The 22,390-nt window shown below is 50.3% G+C and overlaps 2 protein-coding genes across 2 annotated transcripts; one reads left to right on the top strand and one right to left on the bottom strand.

Moving 5' to 3' along the window:
* Nucleotides 1–1,863: 1,863 nt before the first annotated feature.
* LOC131482095 (uncharacterized) lies at nt 1,864–9,086 on the bottom strand. Its single transcript, XM_058673729.1, has 2 exons — nt 8,803–9,086; nt 1,864–6,353 (listed from the first exon to the last, which is right to left on the bottom strand). The coding sequence occupies exons 1-2, from the start codon at nt 9,016–9,018 to the stop codon at nt 1,920–1,922; spliced, it is 4,650 nt and encodes a 1,549-aa protein (XP_058529712.1). The 5' UTR covers nt 9,019–9,086; the 3' UTR covers nt 1,864–1,919.
* Nucleotides 9,087–15,847: 6,761 nt separating this feature from the next.
* On the top strand, nt 15,848–21,112 carry SNU13 (small nuclear ribonucleoprotein 13). The gene is made up of 3 exons (XM_058673390.1): nt 15,848–15,925; nt 19,435–19,555; nt 20,744–21,112. The coding sequence occupies exons 1-3, from the start codon at nt 15,923–15,925 to the stop codon at nt 21,004–21,006; spliced, it is 387 nt and encodes a 128-aa protein (XP_058529373.1). The 5' UTR covers nt 15,848–15,922; the 3' UTR covers nt 21,007–21,112.
* Nucleotides 21,113–22,390: the final 1,278 nt, after the last annotated feature.

The following is a 22,390-nucleotide window of genomic DNA, read 5'->3' on the forward strand; positions in this document are numbered from 1 at the left end:
GCTTCATGTACTACAGCACAACGCAGGCCCCTCTGCTAGTTCTTTTTTTTTTTTTTTAAGATTTATTCATTTTTATTACAGCCAGATATACACAGAGGAGGAGAGACAGAGAGGAAGATCTTCCGTCTGATGATTCACTCCCCAAGTGAGCCGCAACAGGCCGGTGCTGTGCCGATCCAAAGCCAGGAACCTGGAACCTCTTCCAGGTCTCCCACGCGGGTGCAGGGTCCCAATGCATTGGGCCGTCCTCAACTGCTTTCCCAGGCCACAAGCAGGGAGCTGGATGGGAAGTGGAGCTGCCAGGATTAGAACCGGCACCCATATGGGATCCCGGGGCGTTCAAGGCGAGGACTTTAGCTGCTAGGCCACGCCGCTGGCCCCCCCCCCCTGCTAGTTCTTAAACATAATCAGCCTCGGAGATTTTCATCTAACGCGTTTTCTGATTTTCAGTTCATGTAACACCCTTCTCAAAGAATCTAAGACACACCACTTAAGATCATCTTGGCGGGGAGGGAATAGTGAATACACAGGGAATAATATTGAAGAACAAAAAAAAATCATAAACCATATTAATAGCAACCCATCAGTCCACAGGGGTTTATTCAGCACCAATAAAACTGATCAGTGGTGCAGGGAATAAGTACAAGAGGTGTCTGCTCCAGTCACCATGGGTCAATGGGACCTGCTCTCCACGGTAGAAGAGTTTGGAAAACAAGTCCCGTATTCAATGGAAGATTATGAAATAATGTTTGAGAAAAGAAGGTATTAACATGAAAAATGTTTAAAATACTAAGTGTTCCTGGGCCCAGCATGGTAGCCTTGTGGCTAAAGTCCTCGCCTTGCATGCTCCACAATCCCATATGGGCACCTGTTTGTATCCCAGCTGCTGCACTTCCCATCCAGCTCCCTGCTTGTGGCCTGGGAAAGCAGTTGAGGACGGCCCAAAGCCTTTGGACCCTGCACCCGTGTGGGAGACCCAGAAGAAGCTCCTGGCTCCTGGCTGCTACCTTTGGATGGTTCAGCTCTGGCCATTGCAGCCACTTGGAGAGTGAACCAGCGGACAGAGGATCTTTCTCCCTCTCCTTTTCTCTGTATATCTGTCTTTCCAATAAAAATAAATCAAATTTTTAAAAACAAAAAAGTATTCCAAAGTCACAGATTATTAGATACATGGATGTGTATAAATACAATAAATAAATAAAATACATATTCAACATCCCTTCAATACATGACAGCAGTTATTCTGTCAGTGAAGGAAAAATTTGGGATTCTGATAGTCTACACATTTTTACAATAATAATATGCAGATTTGTGAACTGCTTTTTTCAGAGAAAAATGACGTTTGTCTTCCATATTATTAAATATTGTTCTATTTTCTTTTTAAATGTCAACCAAGTAATATTCTGGAGATATATATATATATATATATATATATATATATATATATATATATATATATATACCAGAAACTGCTAGGAGCTAGAGGATTCGAAAGTTAGCAAGCAAGAGTTCCTGCCTCCGAAAAACACCACTAAGTCCGAGTCTGTCCCAGCAGAGCACTGCCCCTACTCCAGGATGGGGACCACGTGAGCATCTTGCCAACTCTAGCCTGGCACTGGGGCAAGGCAGCACTGTGGTGGCAAGCTTAGCAAGCTTATGGCAGCAGCCAAGGTGGGCAAGTGTTTAGCTGGCGATATTGGCTTTCATCCTCATTCGCCCAACCTTCGAACCTTCAGGGCAGTAGTGGCTTCTACTCAAAGTATCCCAAACCACAAAAGTCCCCCCCCCCCCAAAAAAAAGAGGTGCCAAAGAAATGAGAACTCCACAGGACCCAAATAACCTACTTTATTCGAGCTTCTGGGGACACACAGGCCACTCATGCTTCTCTGATGTGTCCTGTGGACTCTGGGCCTCAAGCCTCAAGCCTCCTTTTTCAAGCCATGCTGGAAGAGAAAATCTCTCCAGTGCTTTGTAATGCCTAACTTCTGGGGGACCAGTGGATTCCATGGGGTCCCATTTGGGTTCTCGGGTGCCCCCTGATCCCAGGGGCTTTTTGGCTTAGGAAATGCATCCTCAGCACAGCAGTGAGCCGGAACAGTGGGAGCTCTGAGGCTGCTGTCCCCCGCAGGAGGATCAGCAGCTGTGGGACGCAGGGCGGACGTGCTCTCGGGATCCCTCAGGCTGAGGTTGGGAGCCGAGCGCTGGGGCTTAGCCAGTTGAGGGGACCAGGCCATCTTGCCTAGGAGGGTGGTGCCCAGCCTGGCTGCAACAGCGTGCAACCCACCTCTGAAGCTGTTTGTGGAAGAGAGAGCAGCCTTGTGCCCAGCTCCTCTGCCCTCAGCGGAAACTGGGCTTCCTCTTCTCCAGTGTGTGAGTTTAGAGGAGCCCCAGGGTGTGTGCTCCTTGCTTCCCTGGTCATGGCCTGCCCAGAAAGACCAGGGGCTCCGTGTCCTGGGAGCCCTTGCTGCCATCTGGGACAGCTCTCGCCTGACCGTTTTCCTACCCCTGTCATCCTCACGGCAAGACTCTGGGACCCTTTCTGGGCCACACCAGCTCCTGGCCTCGGCTGCAGGTTTGAGGTTGTGGGAAGCTGGCGGTGGAGGCCGAGGAGGCGCTTCCGGAGTCACTTGTGGTTCTCTGGTGCCCCCTGGTGGCTTGGATCTCTTTGGCTTTTGGGGTGGGATGGGCACACACATTGGCTTTGGTCTCTCTTTCTGGCCAAGAAGTTTAGGACTTGTGCTTTCTGGGGGATGAAGCCTCTGAGACCTCCCTGGAGACTGAATTGGTATCCTGGAGCTCTGGGCCTCAGGCTGTCTTTCCTGCTGTCTGTGGGGTTCCGGAAGTGTCCCTAATCCAGAGAGCCTCACCCCAGCCAGAGGCAATGAGGAAGGCCCAAAGAAACTAAAGAGCAGATAGGACTCGAGGATCCGCCTGGGGAGGCCCCACTGCAGGTGCGCGATCCTTCGCCGCATGAGCGACTCCAGGAGCTGTCGCTGGCTCTTCTTCAGCACTGGCCACTTGGTTGGCATGGCGAGGGCCATGGGCAGATCTGTCAGAACTGTGGTAGCTAAGGAGCACCGGTCACCTAAGCGAGACAGGCAGACAGCGGGGGCAGCCAGGCTGGAGGCCTTCTCCAGATGCACCCCTCGTTGTCCTTGTTTTCTTCTCTGTGGTTCAGGTTGGACACGCCTAGAAGTTGGGCTGGCCCCGTCTCTGAGCTCACCGACAGGGGCCAGGCCCAGGCTGGCCAGATGCTCTCCTACCCCACCAGCCAGCCGGAAGGCCTCACCCCACCAGGGGCGAAGCTGCACTTCAGCTCGGGGAGCAGAAGCCGAAGCGTTCACAGCCTCTGCCCACTTTTTCTCCACAGCTGCGTATGCAAAGCCAGGGAAGTCCAGGGGCTGTGGCAGCCTGGGCCTCCCCCCTGGGGGCCCCTCACCCCCAGAAGACTCAAGATGGGCCCTGGTAGGATTCTCTCTTCCGACTTGGTCGCTGTTTCCTGTCGCAGGGGCTCGAGGCTGTCCGGCATCCTCAGCTCTGTGCTTGCTTTGGCTCCCTGCATCTTGGATGTCTGCCGTGTCCTCATCTCCGCTTTCGTTCTGGATTCCCTGTGTCTGATTCTTCCCATCAGTTCCACTTCTGAAGGGCTCCTGGCCATCTTCTTCGGGGGCCCGGGTCGCAGTGCCACCATGAACAATTGTCGCTTTCAGGTTTCTGCTCCCTTGCATTGGAGTTTTTGCACCGTTCGCTCCTCCAGCACACCCTTGGTTCTTGCGCGCTAGTAAACAGGGCTTCCCATTAACTTCCCTCCTTAACAGTGCCTGGTTCTTCCCCCTAAGCTTCTGCGTGTTTCTTCCAGGCACTTGCTGTTTTCTCCTCTCTGGTGCCTGATCTTCTGCAGTCTGCCCCCACCTCCTCCCTGCTGGGCAGCGACTCCCTCCACTTCCACCATCCAGCAGTCCCTGGTTCTCTCTCTCAGGCCTCTGAGTCTCTCTGTCATGCTCGCCTCCAGGTTCTCTGCCCTTCCTCTTCTCTGGAATCTGAATTTCCGCCCCAGCCTCACCTCCCATCTGTTCCTGGTTCTCCTGCTCTGACCAGTGGGTCTTCCTAGCAATGTCACTCCTTAACTGATTCGGGTTTCCGACTGCAGGGGCCCAGCTCTGTGTGCCATCCTGTCCTCCAGCTTCGTGCAGGTCTCTCCTCACGTAGATCTGACTTTCTGCACCCCTCGCATCTCTCACCTGCTCCTCTTGATGCCATGCTGCCACATGGGCTTCTCCATCAATCTTATGTGTCACTTCCTCACAGTTGTCTACCTCAGATGTACGGGGATTAGCACCATGCTTCCTTCTAATGTGTTCTTGAATCTTCCACTCTGGTATATCAATGTTTGCATTAAATTCATTTCCTAACAGACCCTGGTTTTCTTCACCAAGTTCCCAGGTGTCTGGGTCATCCTTGCCTTTAACCCCTTTCAGGTTTCTCTTCCCTAGTGCCTGAATTTCTGTTCTGTTCTCATCTCCAGACCACTCCTGGTTCCTCTGCCCAGCCGGGTGGACCTCCATGGCAGTTTTGTTTCTTATTTTGCCCTGGTTCTCAGCTTTGGGTGTCAGAGTATTTGTACCATTTTCATATCCACACACTCTGTGCTCTCTCAGTGCCTGGATTTCTGTTCTGTGTTCATTTCCGATCCACTTCTGAGTCCCACAGCACAGGTCCTTGGATTTTGTGTCAGTTTTGGTTGCCACTAGTCTCTGGTTGCCCCACCACGGAGCCTGGATTACCACCCAGTCCTCAACTCTGATCTCCCGGAGCTTCGTCCTGTTGGACATCGGGGTCTCCCCAGCATCCTCACCTCCTCCCAGGTGTTGATTTCCCCACCTCACTCGACTCTCAGGTTTGGACATGGTGTAATCCTCTCCCCAGGAGGCTTGAACCCTCCCAGCCTCATCACTTCTGGCCTGTCCCGGCTTCTCCCCGCTTGACATCTGGCTCTCTGTCAGACTCTCACATCTGTGATATTCCTGCTTCTCCCATTTTAGGGCCTGGCTCTCCACAGCATCCATTTGTCTGACTCCTCCCAAACTCTCCCTCCCGGGTGCCTGGGTCTGTGCAGCACCCTCACCTCCAGCCTGGTCCCTGTTTCTCTTATCTTCTGCCTGGACTTCGGCACCAGGGTCGCTGTTCTGCTCTGGCTTCTCCTGTTTGGGCTTCAGGGCATCCTCACCATCCTCACCTCTACCCTGGCCCTGCTGTCCCAATCCTTGGGCCTGGCTCTCGCCATCTTCTCTTCTGGCTTCTTTCTTGTTATCCCTCTTGAATATGTGGGTCTCCATTCCATCCTCTACTCCATTCTTACCCCAGTTGCCCGACTCTGATGTTTGGGTCTCTGCGTTAACCTGACACGTGAACTGTTCTTGGTTCTCTCCGCCATGTGCCTGGGAATCAGCAAGATTCTTACCTGTAACTCCCACATGAATTCTTTCCTTTGGCTCCTGAGTCTTGGCTCCATTCCCAGCTCTCATCTGCTCCTGCTTTTCCTGCTCTGGTGTCCGGCTGTCTCCATCAACTTCATTTATTATCAGTCTCTGGTTCCCACACTCCAGGATCCTTGTTTCTTCCACATGCTCCATTTCCAAGTCTACTGGAAGTTGGTCCTCAGAAGCCTGAGGCTCCCTAGCATCCTCCGCTCTGTGCTCTCTCGGGTCGGCCCAGCCAGCAGCCTGTGCCTCTCTGCCATCCTCTCTGCTCACTGTCTGGGTTTTAGTCCTTGGTGCCCAGGCATCTTGCAAGCAGTCCCAGGACTCCCAAATGGACAGTCCCAGCTGTCGGTGGGAAAGATCAGGCAGGAATTCTCTGGGGTAGAACTGGAGCCTCTGGGCCGAAGGAAGGTTTGGAAGAGAAATGGCTAAGGTCATGGAGGGAGGGTGGGACGTTATGCTAAGGACAGGCTCCATGGGCAACACCCCTTCCTGGGAGTGAGCCCACAGCCTCTCCCTCCTTTGGCAAGTGTCGAAGGTAGGATGCATTTTGCCCTCTCTGAGAGGCCAGGGTACATCCCAGGAACTGTCCTGAGAGACCAGACAGGTGCTTGAGAAAGAGGTGGTACAAAAGGTGGGCTCAGAAAGGGAGCAGACGCCCCAAGATGGACCTTGACATGAGTCCTGCTGAGATAGCAGGTACTGGGGCCTTGGTTTCTGGAAGCTTCTCCGGGAGCCCCTTCTCTGCTTGTGTGCCCACTGTTGGACATGAGCATTCAGGCCCCTGGAGTTGCCCAAAATGAAGGTTTCAGGATTCAGTCTGAAGAAAGTGTCACATCTTGTCGAGGACACGCCCCCTTTCTGTGGTGGCACCTGGAGATGAGAACCGAAAAGTAAAACCATTGAAATCCTCACAGATTGAAATGACCATCCTCAGGATCCTGATGGATCAGAAAAAATGGAGTCACTTTCCTTAGGAAACCAGCACTCATCCATTCAAGAACGATGACGATTATGTTGAGCCAGGCACTGTTGTAGGTGCTGGCGATATCAGCATGCGTAAGACAAAGTCTTTAATGGGAGCTATACCCTACATAGGAGGAAGGCAATACTCAAATATCAAAAATGTTAGGTATTAAAAGTATTCTAGTGAAGCGGCTGGTAGCAGCTGCTACCTGCCATGCCAGCCTCCCACATGGACAACAGTTCAAATCTCAGCTGCTCCACTTCTGATCCAGCTCCCTGCTAATATGCCCAGGAAAGCAATGGAAGATGGCTCAAGTATTTGGGCCCCTGTACCCATGTGGGAGACCCAGATGGAGTTCAGCCTGGCCTACCCTCAGCTGCTACCACCATTTTGGGAGTAAACAAACAGTTAGAAGTTCCCTGTTTCTTTCCCAACCCCTCTATACCTCTGTCTTTCAAATAAATGAATCTTTCAAAGAAGTCCTAATGGAAATGAAAGCAGACTAGAGGTGGAGTTAGCTCCTTTAGACAGATTGGCCAGCAAAGGCCCCATGGAGGAGGTGACATTTGGCTGGAGATCTGAATGACATGAGGAGCAAAACAATGATATCTGAAGAAGGAATACTTACTGTAGGCAGAGGGGACATTAATACGAAGACCCTAAGAACTAGATGGTGTGTGTATGAGCAACAAGGAGGCCATGTGTCCAGACTGGAATGGAGAGTGTGGGGAATAGGATGAGAGAAGAGCCCCGATCGTAGTGGGCCTTGAAGTTGCGGGGCGTGTTTGGGCTGTTATTCTGAATTTGACAGAGAGTGTCCACAGGAGCCACTGCAGGTTTTGAGAAGCCAAGTACTATCATTTATTTGAAAGGCAGAATTACAGAGAAAGGGAAAAAGAGAGCTCTTCAGTCCGCTGATTCACCCTCCAAACGGTCTCCTATGTGAGTGGCAGGGGCCCAAGATTTGGGCCATCTTTTGCTTCTTTTTCATGCATACTAACAGGGAACAGGATCAGAAGTAGAGCAGCCAGGACTTCAACCTCTGCCCACATGGGATGTTTGTTGCAGGCAGTAGGTTAACTCATTGCACCACAATGCTGGCCCCAGCTCTGCTCTATTTCTGGAAATTGGTTATGGAGATGGGCATATAGCCTAATGGTTGAGCCAATGGTTGGGATGCCCAGGGCTCAATATCTAACTCCAGCTTCTTCTTTTTCTTTTAAGATTTATTTCTTTTTATTGCAAAGTCAGATATACAGAAAGGAAGATCTTCCGTCTGATGATTCACTCCCCAAGTGACCACAACAGCCAGAGCTGTGCTGATCCGAAGCCAGGAGCCCAGATCCTCTTCCAGGTCTCCCACACGGGTATAGGGTCCTAGGGCTTTGGGCTGTCCTCCTCTGCTTTCCCAGGCCACAAGCAGGGAACTGGATGGGAAGTGGAGCTGCCGGGATTAGAACCTGCGCCCATATGGGATTCCAGCGCATTCAAGGCAAGAACTTCCTAGCCGCTAGGCTACCACATGGGCCGTGCCTCCAGCTTCTAATTTCAGTTTTCTAACAATATAGACCCGGGATGCAGGGGCAATGGCTCGAGTCATTGGGTTCCTGCTACCTACATGGGAGACCTGAATCAAATTCTTGGCTTCTTGCTTCAGACCATCCCCTCCCACCCCTATCCCAAGCCGTTGTCAGCATTCAGGGACTGAACTAGCAGGTAACAGCTCCCACCACCCACAGCATTAAGCTCCCATCAACAGCATAGTGTTAAGTTTAAGCCAGGTATGAAAGAATCCTTACCAAATGATGTCCACAATCAAAATTATTGTATATTAGAAATTAGAATTGTGGAGCTGGGGTTGTGACGTACCAGATTAAACTGCTATTTATAATACCAGCATTCCATATCAGTGCACTTGGGCAAGTCACAGTTGCTCTACTTCTGATCAGGAAAGCAACAGAAGATAGTTTAAGTACATGGGCCTCTTCTACCTATGTGGGAAGCACCAGTGGCATTCTGGGCTCTTGGCTTTGCACTGGCCCTGCCCAGTCTTTGTGGCCATTCCAGAAGTGAACAAACTAAAAGATGGAAGATTCTTTCTCTCTCTTTCTCTCTCTCTCTCTCTCTCTTCCTTTCCCTCTCTCCCTTTCTTCTTCCTTTCTTCTGTTTCCGCTTACCAAATAAATAATCTTAAGAACAAAAAAAAACGAGCAGTTGTGACTGCACACTTGTAGGTGCTGGTAATGGCCCATTTCTCCATGTGGGTTTGGAGCCTGGACAAGGGTCTCCCTCACCCATCTGAGCTGCCTTCTACTTTAGCTCTGGCACACTAGGCAATAAAACAGACCCTCTCACCTTGTTGACCGTTCTCATACAAGAGCGAGTCCTGGTGACCTTGTGCCAACAGCGCTGGACTTGCCAAACTAGAAAGAGGCAGAGGATGAGCAGGTTGCCACGGCACCGAGGGTCCTTGCAATTGCGATTGTGGGCAAGCAGGTCCTGCACTGGCTCCCACTCAGGACCATAGAATGGCCCCACCACAGCACAGGCGCCCAGCAGCGGCAGCAACATGGAAAGCTTGGGTCAGGCAGATGGTGTTAGGGTGCTGGAGGACAGGCTGGCATGACTGACTGAGCCAGTTCAAGGTAGGGTACTGTATAGCCTCCCTTGTCACTGAGCAGACCTCACAAAGGGGCCTGGTGTCCCAACCTCAGCTCTGACTGCAGAGCTGGCCAACCTACCCTCAGGGCAAGGCAGACAACAAAACACTGCTCAGAAAAGTTAAGAGGAAGAAGAGTTTGTTTGGGTTTGGTTTTTTTTTTGTTTTGTTTTTTATTGGAAAGTAAGATTTACAGAGAGAAGGAGAGATGGAAAGAAAGATCTTCCATCCACTAGTTCACTCCCCAAGCGGCCGATCCAAAACCAGGAGCCAGGAGCCTCTTCCAGGTCTCCCAACCAGGTGCAGGGACCCAAGCTTTGGGCAGTCTTCCTCCACTGCTTTCCCAGGCCACAAGCAGGGAGCTGAATAGGAAGTGGGGCTGCCGGAAATGAACCAGTGCCCATTTGGGATCCCAGCACAGGCAAGGCTAGGACTTTAGCCACTAGCTACTGTGCCAGGTCCAAAGAGTTTATTTTAAATTTTCTTGTCTTCTAGAGTGAAGAGATTGGAGGATGGGGTGGTATAACCTGGAGTTTGCTTTCTTGCTTTCTTCCTATTAGATACTATCATTGGAAGCTGGTGAGGAAAAGTGGCCCAATGGCAGCTAGGAACTGGTGAGGCTTAGTCAACAGGACCTTGGTATTGATAAGCGCTGCCCAGACACAGCTGGGCTTTGGAGACCAATCAAACGTCAGCAGTTTCATAAAGCGTCCTTATTGAGGAAGGCTACTCTGATAACAAAGACAGAAATAAGGCCATTCCTTTAAGCATGTCTGAGCACTGCCCAAACCACAAGAATGAACAAGCATGCCCTGAGCCTGGCTAGCAGGAGTGACTCCATTACCTTACAACTTTATAAAATTTGTTTCATTCCACCCATTTTTTTTTTAAAAGATTTATTCATTTTTATTACAGCCAGATATACACAGAGGAGGAGAGACAGAGAGGAAGATCTTCCGTCCGATGTTTCACTCCCCAAGTGAGCCGCAACGGGCCGATACGTGCCGATCCAAAGCCGGGAACCTGGAACCTCTTCTGGGTCTCCCACGTGGGTGCAGAGTCCCAAAGCCTTGGGCCGTCCTCGACTGCTTTCCCAGGCCACAAGCAGGGAGCTGGATGGGAAGTGGAGCTGCCAGGATTAGAACCGGCGCCCATATGGGATCCCGGGGCTTTCAAGGCGAGGACTTTAGCTGCTAGGCCACGCCCATTGTTTTTTGTTTTTTGTTTTTTTTTTTTTTTTAAGATTTATTTTATTTTTATTACAAAGTCAGATATACTGAGAGGAGGAGAGATAGAGAGGAAGTGGAGCTGCCGGGATTAGAACCAGCGGCCATATGGGATCAAGGCGAGGACCTTAGCCACTAGGCCACGCTGCCAAGCCCACGCCCATTGTTTTTTAAGATTTGTTTGAAAGATAGAGTTACAGAGAGAGAGAAAGGAGGAAATCTCTTATCTTTTGATTCAGTCCCCAAATGACCACAACATCCAGGGCTGGGACAGGCAGAAGATTCAAGCCAATGTCTATATGGGAGACCAACATTACGGGCAGTGGCCTCGTCAGCTACATATCAGAACACTGACCTCAACTCTTCTCATCTTTTTTAAAGAGTTATTTTTTATTTTTTATTGGAAAAACAAATTTACAGAGAGAGAGAGACAGAGAGAAGGATCTGCCTGCTGGTCTACTCCCCAAGTGGCTGCAACAGCTGGAGCTGAGCCAATTTAAAGCCAGGAGATTGGGTCCCAAGGCTTTGAACTGTCCTCGACTGCTCTCCCAGGCCACAAGCAGGGAGCTGGATGGGAAGTGGGGCTGCCGGAACATTAACCAGCGCCAACATGAGATCCTGCCATGTGCAAGGTGAGGATTTAGCCACTGAGCTATCATGCCAGGCCCAAGGTTTATTTTTATTGGAAAGGCAGATTTACAGAGTGAAGGAAAGGGAGAGAAAGATCTTCTGTCAGCTGGTTGACTTCCCAAATGGTTGCAGTGGCTAGAGCTGAGCCAATCTGAAGCCAGGAGCCAGGAGCTTCTTCCAGGTCTCTCATGTGGGTGAAGGGTCCCAAGGCCTTGGGCCGTCTTCTGTTCATCCCAGGCCACAAGCAGAGGGCTGGATGGGGAAGTGAAACAACCGGAACATGAACCAGTGCCCATATGGGAATTCTCCACTTGGTGGAGAATTAGCCAGTGAGCCATTGCGCTGGCCCAATTCTTGCCATTTTACAAACAAATTTATTAATATGCTCAATCATAGAAATACTCAAGTATGGATCCAGCACTGTGTAATACTGAGTAAAGCTTACGCCTGCAGTGCAAGCATCCCATATGGACAGTAATTCAAACCCTAGCCGCTCCACATCCCATCCAGCTCCCTGCTGATGAGCCCGGGAAAGCAGTGGAAGATGGCTCAAGTGCTCAGGTCCCTGAACCCGCATGGGAGGCTCTTAGGAAGCTCCTGGTTCCTGGCTTCAGATTGGCTTAGCTCTGGCCATTATGATCATTTGGGGAGTGAACCAAAGACAGAAGATCTTTCTCTCTCAAATAAATTTTTCAAGAAAGAGAGAAGAGAGAAGTTCTCAAGCTTGGTAGAAGCATGTAATTCAGAATAAACCCCACTTTCTTGACCATGCACTCGCAGCTACTCACACAAGCCCACTATCTTTTTTTTTTTAATTTTTGAATTATGTGGCACAATTTCGTATAGACTGGGATTTTCCCCCAAATTCCCCCCACCCCAACATATTTTCCCCCATTTTACTATAGTGGCATAATCCTTCATAAGGAATCATAATTCCATCAGTCTCTTATTTAAGCATACCCCAATACTGCTGGTACAGACAATGTCAGACAGTCCAGCATTCCACTGTCTACACATGTCCAACAGCTTCATTGGGAATTCATCTTTCATCTGGAAGCAGGGATTCATGTTGCATTATACCCCCACATCTGGATATGGTAGACCCCAGTACTCCATCATTATACGTTTCCATAATTGAGAAGCCATGAAACAAGGTCAACAACTGGTATGAGTTAGAACAACAGCCTCAACAACAACGACAACAACAAGAAACACCATGAAAAAACGCGCCTCTGAGTAACCAACACATGGGTGACAAAAAGGAAACACAAAAGTCTCTTGGGAAAAATGATGCCACCATGTAACCCATGAGCCAGCAAAGAATTCAACAAGAGAAAATAAAGTATTTGGAATAAATAAAACTGAAATAAAAAACATCAAAACACATGGGATGCAGCCAAACAAAAAGCAGTATGGGGGCCTGGCGGCGTGGCCTAGTGGCTAAAGTCCTCACCTTGAACACCCCGGGATCCCATATGGACGCCGGTTTCAATTCCAGCAGCTCCACTTCCCATCCAGCTCCCTGCTTGTGGCCTGGGAAAGCAGTCGAGGACGGCCCAAAGCTTTGGGACCCTGCACCCATGTGGGAGACCCGGAAGAGGTTCCTGGTTCCCGGCTTCAGATCGGCACACCACCGGCCGTTGCGGCTCACTTGGGGAGTGAAACATCGGATGGAAGATGTTCCTCTCTGTCTCTCCTCCTCTCTGTATATCCAGCTTTCCAATAATAATAAATCTTTAAAAAAAAAAGCAGTATGGAATGGATTATTGAAGTTATACTTTCCGTGCTGGTTTCCTTATATAAGAGAGAACATATGTTTTTGTTCTTTTGTGATTGACTCATTTCACTGAGCATAATGGTCTCTCGTTGGGACCACCTAGTTGTAAATAGTACAATTTCATTCTTCTTAATAGCTGAATAATATTCCATGGAGTAGATGTACCACAGGTTCTTTAAACACTCTTCTTTGGACACACATCTGAATTGTTTCCATGTATTTGCTATTATAGATTGTGCTGCTGCAAATATAGGATTACGTATCCCCTTCTCAAATGCAGATTTCATTTCTATTGGGTATATTCCTAGGATCGGGATAGCTGGGTCATATGGCACATTTATTTGTAATTCTCTAAGCACTGTCCATATTGATTTCCACAGTGGTTATATTAGCCTACACCCACCAGCAGTGAAGGAGGATGCCTTTCTCCCCACATCCACACCAGCAGGTGTTGTTAGTTGAGTTCTGAATGTAGGCCAGTCTCACTGGAGTTAGGTAGTACCTCAACATGGTTTTCATTTGTATCTCTCTGATGGCTAGGGAGCCTGAGCATCTTTCCATATGTCTGTTAGCCATTTGAATCTGTTCTATTGAAAAACATCTGTTCATTTCCTTTGCCCATTTTGTTACAGGGTTTTGTTTGTTTTTGTTGTTGTTTGTTTGTTTGTTCGTTTGTTTTACTGTCCTGGGTTTCTGAAGCTCTTTGTAAATCCTGGATATTAGTCCCCTATCATTTGTGTAGTGTGCAAAAATTTTCTCCCATTCTGTTGGTTGCTTCTTCACTTTGTTAATTGTTTCCTGTGCTGTACAGAAGCTTTTTAGTTTGGTGTAGTCCCATTTGTTCATTTTGGCTTTGATTGTCTTTGCTTTTGGCGTCTTTTTCTAAGAAATTTTTCCCTGTTCCTGTATTTTGGCATGTGCTTCCTATGTTTTCCTTTAATACTTTGACGGTTTCTGGGTGTAGATTTAGGTCCTTGGTCCATTTAGAGCTGATTTTCATATAATGTGACAGGTGTGGATCTTACTTCTTAATTCTGCAAGCTACTATCCAGTTGTCCCAACAACATTTGTTGAACAGACCAGGATTTTTGCCTGGATTGTTTTCAGTTTTCTTGTCAAAGATTAGTTGACTATACATGTGTGGGCTGGCTTCTGGTATTTCTATTCTGTTCCATTGATCTTTTTCTGTTTCTGTACCATTACCAGACTGTTTTGATAACCACTACTCTGTAATATGTCTTGAGGTCTGGAATTGTGATTCTTCCAGCTTGGTTTCTATTTTTCAGGATAGCTTTGGCTATTCATGGTCTTTTGTGATTCCAGCTGAACTGTTCTATCATCTTTTCTATTTCTGAAAAGAATGTTGTTGGGATTTCGATTGGGATTGCATTGAATCTGTATATTACTTTTGGTAATATGGTCATTTTGATTATGTTGATCCTGCCAATCCAGGAACATGATAAGTTTCTCCACTTTTCAAGGTCTTCTTTTATTTCCTTTTTTAATGCTTTATAGTTTTCATCATAGAAGTCTTCCACATATTTAGTTAGCTTAATTCCTAGGTACTTAGGATTCCTCTCCTCTATGTTAAAGGGGACTGTACTTACAATTTCTTTCTCATCCATGGAATCATTTGTGTACACTAGTGCCATCAACTTGTGTTAATTTTGTATCCTGCTACTCTGCCAAAGTCTCTTATGAGTTCCAATAGTCTCTTGACTGAGTCTTTTGGTTCTCCTATATAGAGAATCATGTCATCTGCAACTAGGGATCATTTCATTTCCTCTTTTCCAATTTGGATTCCTTTAATTCTTTTTTCTTGCCTAATAGCTCTGGCAAGGACTTCCAATACTATATTGAAAAGTAGTGGTTATCCCGCGGCGTAGCCTAGCGGCTAAAGTCCTCGCCTTGAACACCCTGGGATCCCATATGGACGCCGGTTCTAATTCCAGCAGCTCCACTTCCCATCCAGCTCCCTGCTTGTGGCCTGGGAAAGCAATTGAGGACGGCCCAAAGCACTGGGACCCTGCACCCACATGGGAGACCCGGAAGAGGTTCCTGGTTCCCGGCATTGGATCGGCACACCACCGGCCTGTTGCGGCTCACTTGGGGAGTGAAACATCGGACGGAAGATCTTCCTCTGTCTCTCCTCCTCTCTGTATATCTGACTTTGTAATAAAAAATAAATCTTAAAAAAAAAGAAAAGAAAAGTATTGGTGACAGTGGACATCCCTGTCTAGTTCCAGATTTTATTGGGAAGGCTTCCAATCTTTCTTCATTTAGTATGAAGCTGGCATTGGGTTTTTCGTAAATTGCTTTGATTGTGTTATAGAATGTTCCTTCTATGCTTATCTTGCTTAAGGTTTTCAGCATGAAGTGGTGTTGGATTTTATCAAATGCCTTCTCTGCATCTATTGAGAAAATTATATATTTATATATGTGCGTAAATGCAGGTTGGAATAATATGGCTTCGGGAAAAGCAGCCAGCTGTGACGGAGGGGGAAGTCCAGGCAGCAGCCATAGCTCCTGAGGTGCCAGCCGCACCTCTCTCAGCGTGTGAATCCTGAGCTGCTGCCCTTCTCCAAACCCTTTCCCCATCTGTGAAATAAAAAACTTCCGTTGCATGGTTTTTCAGGGTCCTGCCAGGGTTCACTTCCGAGTTTCTCAAGGCATTTAATGGGATTGGCTGCAGATGACCTCATCTGGCTCAGACCGATGGTCCCATCATGACTGGGAGGGTCCTGAGCATCCCAGAGGCCCCCTGGGGGCGAGGCAGGAGTCGATTTGGGGAAGAGCTGAAAAAAACAGCCAAGACGGGCTGGGAGCAGGCAGGTGTCGGAAAATAACTCCAAACCGAGCCCGACAGACATTCAACTCCTCCTAATTCCCTGTTGAACCCACTCTCCATCAGAAACGCTGGCCTCTAGAAGGTCAGAAAGACCACTGCGGACGGGCAAGAAACTGCCCCAAAGTGCCGAAAACGCACATGCGCAGGTGCCAGTCAACGCAGCAAGATTAGCTCTCCTGCACCACAGCGCGGCCACTCGACGAGCGAGCCCGCCCCTGACGGAAGCGCGAGTCCCGCCCGCTCTGTGACGCCATTTCCGCTTCCGGCTTCTCCGCCTTAGTTCGGAGGTGCTGCTGGTGGCGGGTTGCGAGTGGCGAAGCTGGAGGGACGTAGCCATGGTGAGTGCGGGCGCGGGGTCGGGGGGCCGAGGAGCCGGGAAGCCGGGGGCGCGGGGCCGGGCGCTCGCCGTCCTGGCGGAGGAACACCCGGGGTGCGGCGGACCCCGGGCTCGAACTCGTGCGGCCCAGGAGGCCTCCCGGGAGCCGAAGACGGGGCGCTGGCCCCACGTTGGTCCTGAAGCAGAGGACCCTCAGCGTCCCAGCCGGGGTGCGCCGGGCCCCGGGCTCGAACTCGCGCGGCCCGAGGAGGCCTCCCGGGAGCCGGAGACTGGGCGCCGGCAGCGCCGCTGCGGGACAAGGCCGACCCACGTGGGAGAGGGTGGAGAGTTGGACGGGGCCGGGGCTCCGGCTCCCTCCTCTTATCCTATTATTTTATTTTATTCTGATCCCCAGGAAGAGGGCTTAGAAACCTGTTTGTGGGAAAGGTAGGGTGATGTCGAACCTTCCGGAAGGTCTGCGAGGTGGAGGGGAGCTTTGGGCCGTGCTGGGCCCTCGTGGTCAGTCCAGGCGAGAGGCCAGGGATGCCTGGGCAGCTCCTGGGGCCTTAGGATCGTGGTCGTTGACCCACTGTGTTTATGGGGCATGTCTGTGTTATGTTTTTAAAAAGAAAGAAAAAAAAAACAACGGGTAGCTTTTCCTGTGTGGTGTGTGGGGAGGCCAGCTGAAGCTAGGGGTTTGAGTTGGCCGGTAGGGTGATTTCATTCATTTTAAGTACAGAAAGTTGGAAAATGGCACTGGGTCTTCACCCTCAGGCGTTATGTATGGAGGGATCGAGCTAACAGTCGCACTTAACAAGCTTGGCTGAAGTGCTCCCGTGGGGAGTGGTTGGGTTTAAAGTGTTGAAGAGCCTTGCTGTTTGCCAAGGGCATCTGCGACTTGGTAACCACAGAAGGACTAGAAATGCCAGTGCATACAGTAGCAGGTGTCCAGCCTGGCGGTGCCCACACGCCCCATTGGGGTGCCTGGACTCGTCACCCCCCTTTGGCTGGTGACCCCTGCAGGCCTGGGAGGCAGGGGTTGTGGCTTGAGAGAAGAGGCGGGCCCACACTGAGCTCCCCAGGTGGCAAGCAATGAATGGGAGCATTCACACACTCTCTGTGCCTTAGTAGTAAAGTTGGTCAAACAAAGCTTTACTTATTACGAGGTAGAGTTAAAGAGAGAGAGAGAATGATCTTCCATCTGCGGGTTCACTTCCCACATAGTCACAACAGCCTGGGCTGGGCCAGGCCTCAGCCAGGAGCCAGGAACTCTGTCCAGGTCTCCCTGTGGGCGGCAAGGGCCCTAGCATCTGGGCCGTCTCCTGGTGCTTTTCAGGGCTTAGTAAACGGGGAACTGGATCCGAAGTGGAGAAGCCAGGACTCGACCCGGTACCTGTGTGGCAATGCCTGCGTCACCAGGGGTGGCTTAACTCATCATACTGGAACACTGGCCCCTAATAACAGAATTAATACATCTGGGCCCGGCGGCGTGGCCTAGCGGCTAAAGTCCTCGCCTTGAAGGCCCCGGGATCCCATATGGGCGCCGGTTCTGGGCCCGGCAGCTCCACTTCCCATCCAGCTCCCTGCTTGTGGCCTGGGAAAGCAGTCGAGGACGGCCCAATGCATTGGGACACTGCACCCGCGTGGGAGACCTGGAGGAGGTTCCAGGTTCCCGGCTTCGGATCGGCGCACACCGGCCCGTTGCGGCTCACTTGGGGAGTGAATCGTCGGACGGAGGATCTTCCTCTCTGTCTCTCCTCCTCTGTGTGTATCTGGCTGTAATAAAATAAATAAATCTTAAAAAAAAAAAAAAGAATTAATAGGTCCACAGGAACAGAACAGTGACACACATGGAAGGCACTAAAGGACAGTTTGAACTCCAGGTTCTGTATAGCATGAAGCTAAAGATGGGTGACTCCACTTTGGTTCTTTTGTTGTTGTTTGTTTTTGTGATTTTTAATTAGATAGTGTTTTGATACATTGGCCAGTTATAAAAATGAATTAAATAGAAAGCAATATAAATTACGAAGATGCCATTTCCTCAGTTTTAATGGGGCCCTGTTTGTATAAAAGGAAGCAGTTATAACAGTTTAGTGTAGCGGTCTGTTGCTTTTGTATGCCCTCAGTTACAGAGTTGGGCGCTTGGGCGCGGGTGCTTGTGCTCGAGGAGGGATGCCTGTGTCGCAGCAGGTTAGGCCTGTGGCGCTGGTATCCACGGCACAGCAGCTCCACTTGGGACCAGCTCCCTGTGGGTGCACTTGAGGAGGCGGCGGCCCCGGGGCTTGAGCTCCTGCTGTTCCAGCGGGAGACCAGAATGGAGTTCCTGGACCCCGGCTTTGGGGCGGCCCAGATCTTAAAGCAGTAGAGTGGGGGATAACGCAGCGGTTAAGGATGCGTCCCATCCAAATGCCCAGGTTCAAGTCCTGGCTCCACCTGCCACTGTCATCCACATGGATCGAGTTCTGGCTGCTGGCTTTAGTGGCCCAGCCCCAGCTGTTGTAGGCAGTTGGTGAGAGAACAGCAAAACGAACATCTCTTTTTCCCTTCTGTCTGCCTTTTCGTGAACTTTAGAAGCACTCTTATGTAGCATTGATAGCCAAAAGGAGAAAATTAATATGAATAACATTTAACGTGTTTATTTATTTGAGTACCAGGTCCCTGCCCTTCCCCCACCCCCGTGGCATGCTGCTCTGGTACAAGGTGCCAGCCTTGGGGTTGGTAGGCAGTTGGGCCCATGGTGCTGCACTGCTAGCTGCTTGAATAATTTAAGCATAGAACTTTAGAATACATCCTAAAAGCAAAAAGAAATGTGAACCTTGGTGAGTTTGTAGAAGCGAGGTTAGACATAGCAATTCTGAAACTGTTTCCAAATACTGTGGGGTGGAATAAGTGAGGGGAGAATAGTTGTTTTTGAAAAGCAGAGGAAAGCTCTCCCATCTCTGGTTCAGGTTCCCAGATCCCCAGAACAGCCGGGACAGGGCCAGGCCAGAGATGGGAGCTGGGAGCTCAGCCAGGGTCCTCCCTGTGGGTGACAGGTAGCCGACTCGGCTCCGGCAGCAGTCGCTGCTGTCTCCAGGTACACGTGAGCAGGAGCTGGAATCGGCAGTGGACCCAGCAGTGGGACCCAGGCAGGCGGGTAACGTAGCTCATCACCCATTGATAGCAGCAACTGAGGCGTGCCTGTGGAAAGGACTTAGTACTGGGTTAGATTATTCCTTAACTTGGACCAGGTGGATTTGGGGTGAGGCGTGGGAATTCCGATGAGTCTCTCGAGTGGATATTGAATCAAAAGAGGCTATTTATGATCCAAACATTAGGCTGAAGGGGAGCAAGTGGAAGTACAGGAGGGATGGTATGTGGTATTGGTAAATGTTGCTGTTTCATTTTAGCCCTCAAAGCATGTGTCAGTTTTCCAAGTTGGTGTGTGTCTGGGGTGGAGTACACAGGGCAGCAGGCTGCCGGGTCTGGGTCTCGTGCTTGGTAACTGAGCGACTTCGGGTTCAGTGTTAAGGCTCCTTTTTCCTCCCGTAGACTGAGGCTGATGTAAATCCGAAAGCCTACCCCCTTGCGGACGCCCACCTCACCAAGAAGCTCCTGGACCTGGTCCAGCAGTCGTGTAACTACAAGCAGCTTCGGAAAGGAGCCAACGAGGGTAAGGCACCCGGCAGCACGGGGCAGTGCTAACGGGACTTGTCCCAGCGCCCAGGGGGAGGACTTCAGAGCTGCACTGGGCATTAATGCTGAAATTGGTGGGCTCAGTCTTTTCCCTATGTAGGAATGCATTTTTGTTTGTTTTTGTGGAAGCCCTTGAATGGCGCTGTGTTGAGACTGCGTGTTAACTTGGTGGCTTCCTCCGCCGTTGTGAGTGGCATTCATTTGGTTCTCAGAAACGTTACTTTCGTGTGAATGTGCTTTTTTTTTTTTAAGCAAAGAATTAGAGAGGGGGAGAGACAGCTCTTTGCACCTGCTACGTTTTTAGTAGAATGATCATATATGGCAAAAGAGAGATGGGGTAGTCTCGTTTTGACAGGTGTGAAGTAGTTGGCGGTGGGTGCATTGTTTTGTCTTTGGAGGCATTCATTGAGCTGTTGGGCGTTTTGCCCTATTGGAGTTCGTCCCCTGCCTACGGGGGAAGTGGACAGGCCCTATACCGCTGTTGTCATGTGCCCTCACCCTGCAGTACCTGCAGGCCTGGCAGAGGGAAGGGTCCTATTCTCTCCTGGGAGGCCTCCCCTGTGGCATACTCGGGTCAGCCTGTCCAGGCAGGCCTGTGGGCACTAGCCACGAGGTGCCTCGGATCCTAGAGTGGAGATGCTGGTGTCCCCTGCTCAGTTCCAGAAGCTCTGCTGCCCGGATCGCTGCCTTCTGAGTTTGGGCCCAAGGCTGTGTGCTGCCCGTGGTATGAGGAACGGGTCCAGGCCCTGGATGCTCGGGGCTCGCACCCCAGGAGTGCTAGGGCAAATGTAAGAGAGCCATGGGGTGGGGAACCTTGGAAGAGTGAAGTCTAAGCAGAGAACTGAGTCCTGGGTCTCAGGAGCTTGGGGTGCGCTGTGCTGCCTGGGATCCGTGTGGGGTGCTGAGGGGATGGAGACATGGACCAGTGTGGTCGCAGAGGACAGTGAGGAAGTGTGGGCGGATTCCAGTTGTGTTTCCAGGACGGCTGGCACTTCAGCATGAGGTGTGAGGAAGGGCACCCTCATGCCAGCCTGGGCTGCTCCAGAACTTGCTCATGCCTAAGTGTTTTGCCCGCTTTTCTTGGACCTGTTACTCGTTTCTCTGGAGACTACTCTGTTGTGACTGCCATGCCAAGCCCCAGGTCACTCCATCCCTGTCTCTGCAGCCACCAAGACCCTCAACAGGGGCATCTCGGAGTTCATTGTGATGGCAGCGGACGCCGAGCCCCTGGAGATCATCCTGCACCTCCCGCTGCTGTGTGAAGACAAGAACGTGCCCTACGTGTTTGTGCGCTCCAAGCAGGCCCTGGGCCGGGCCTGCGGGGTCTCCAGACCCGTCATCGCCTGCTCCGTCACCATCAAAGAGGGCTCCCAGCTGAAGCAGCAGATCCAGTCCATCCAGCAGTCCATTGAGAGGCTCCTGGTGTGAGGCCCCGGCTCCCCCACGCCCCCGATGCCCCAGGTTGTGTCGTAGCGTCCGTGTTGGTGTCTAGCATTTCCAGTTGCTTTCTGTTATAAAGTATTGTAGTATTACATCTGGTCTCTGGGTTTTATTATTTTGGTCTTACTTCCGGAGTGGTTTCTCCCCTTCACCCTTCCTCTCTGGCATCCCTTTATCCTCCCATTACAGTGGGCTGTCTTCGCTCTCGAGATTGTGTACCGACCGGGAGGTCTCCCTCAGCCAGCTGTGTAGGCTTACCTCCAAGCACTGTGTACTGACGCCCCGCCGCTGGCTTTCGCTGTGATGTTGTATTCCCAACCTGGACATGGGGTTCCACAGCCGGCATGGTGAATGATACTAGGCAGCTGACCCGGGTCATGGCAGAGACGGTCAGCTGGTACTAGAATGAAGGATTCTAGGAACTGTCTTGGAGCCCTAGCTGGAAGCCACAGTGCAGCCCGGGGAATCCAAGGAAACATTCTGCCTGGTGACCAGGGCAGTCTGCAGTGGACACTTGGCGCAGACTCCGAGGGCCCTCACTGTGCTGACTCAGTGGGTCATGAAAGTGCTAATGCTTCGTTCATTCTTGTGAGCATCCTAATAAAAACATATTCATATTTCTGATTTAAAGAACGTGTGGTAGTTCCTGGTTCTTAGTGGGTATCTAACATTTGAATTAAAAAGGGCTTAGCATTACTAGAGTATAACTAACAGCTTATTAAAATGTGCTGAGAAACTGAAAGCCACCAGGTGGTTCTATTGGGCAATTTAAAATGTCCTCTCATGGGCCCTGTTCCTTGGTCTAGTGGCTAAAGTCCTCACCTTGAATGCGCCAGGATCCCATATGGGCACTGGTTCTAATCCTGGCGGCCCCACCTCCCATCCAGCTCCCTGCTTGTGGCCTGGGAAAGCAGTCGAGGGTGGCCCAAAGCCTTGGGACCCTGCACCCCGAGGGAGACCTGGAAGAGCCCCTGGCTCCCAGCTTTGGATTGGCACAGCACTGGCCGTTGCGGTCCCTTGGGGAGTGAATCATCAGATGTAAGATCTTATTCTCTATATATATCTTTCCAATTTAAAAAATTAAATCTTTAAAAAAATAAAAACCAAAATGTCCTCTCATTCAGTCACTGCCTTGTTTGTTTAGTTTTACTGGACAGGCAAATTTACAGAGAACAGTTTAGAGCTAATAGATATCAAACACTACTGAGGAGACAACCCCTGTCACTGGACGGTGCCACACCAAGCATTCACATTGAAAGCTTTAGGCCTGCTTTTCCTTATCTTGGTTTTAGTTCAGATATCCAGAACCATCCATTTGTTTTACCCAAGCTGTCACATCCTGTTTTTGAACTTGATAATGTCTGTTTTGTAA

This window comes from Ochotona princeps, chromosome 15 (assembly GCF_030435755.1).
Source record: "Ochotona princeps isolate mOchPri1 chromosome 15, mOchPri1.hap1, whole genome shotgun sequence".
NCBI classification, from domain to species: Eukaryota; Metazoa; Chordata; class Mammalia; order Lagomorpha; family Ochotonidae; genus Ochotona; species Ochotona princeps.

Excerpts from the sequence above, each read along its gene's own strand:
- SNU13 (XM_058673390.1), top strand. Across the intron at positions 19,556-20,743 it reads TCGGAAAGGAGCCAACGAGG|CCACCAAGACCCTCAACAGG; the intron begins GTAAGGCACCCG and ends CTGTCTCTGCAG.
- LOC131482095 (XM_058673729.1), bottom strand. The coding sequence starts at position 9,018 with ATGTTGCTGCCGCTGCTGGGCGCCTGTGCTGTGGTGGGGCCATTCTAT. Across the intron at positions 6,354-8,802 it reads GTATGAGAACGGTCAACAAG|GTGCCACCACAGAAAGGGGG; the intron begins GTGAGAGGGTCT and ends TCTCATCTCCAG.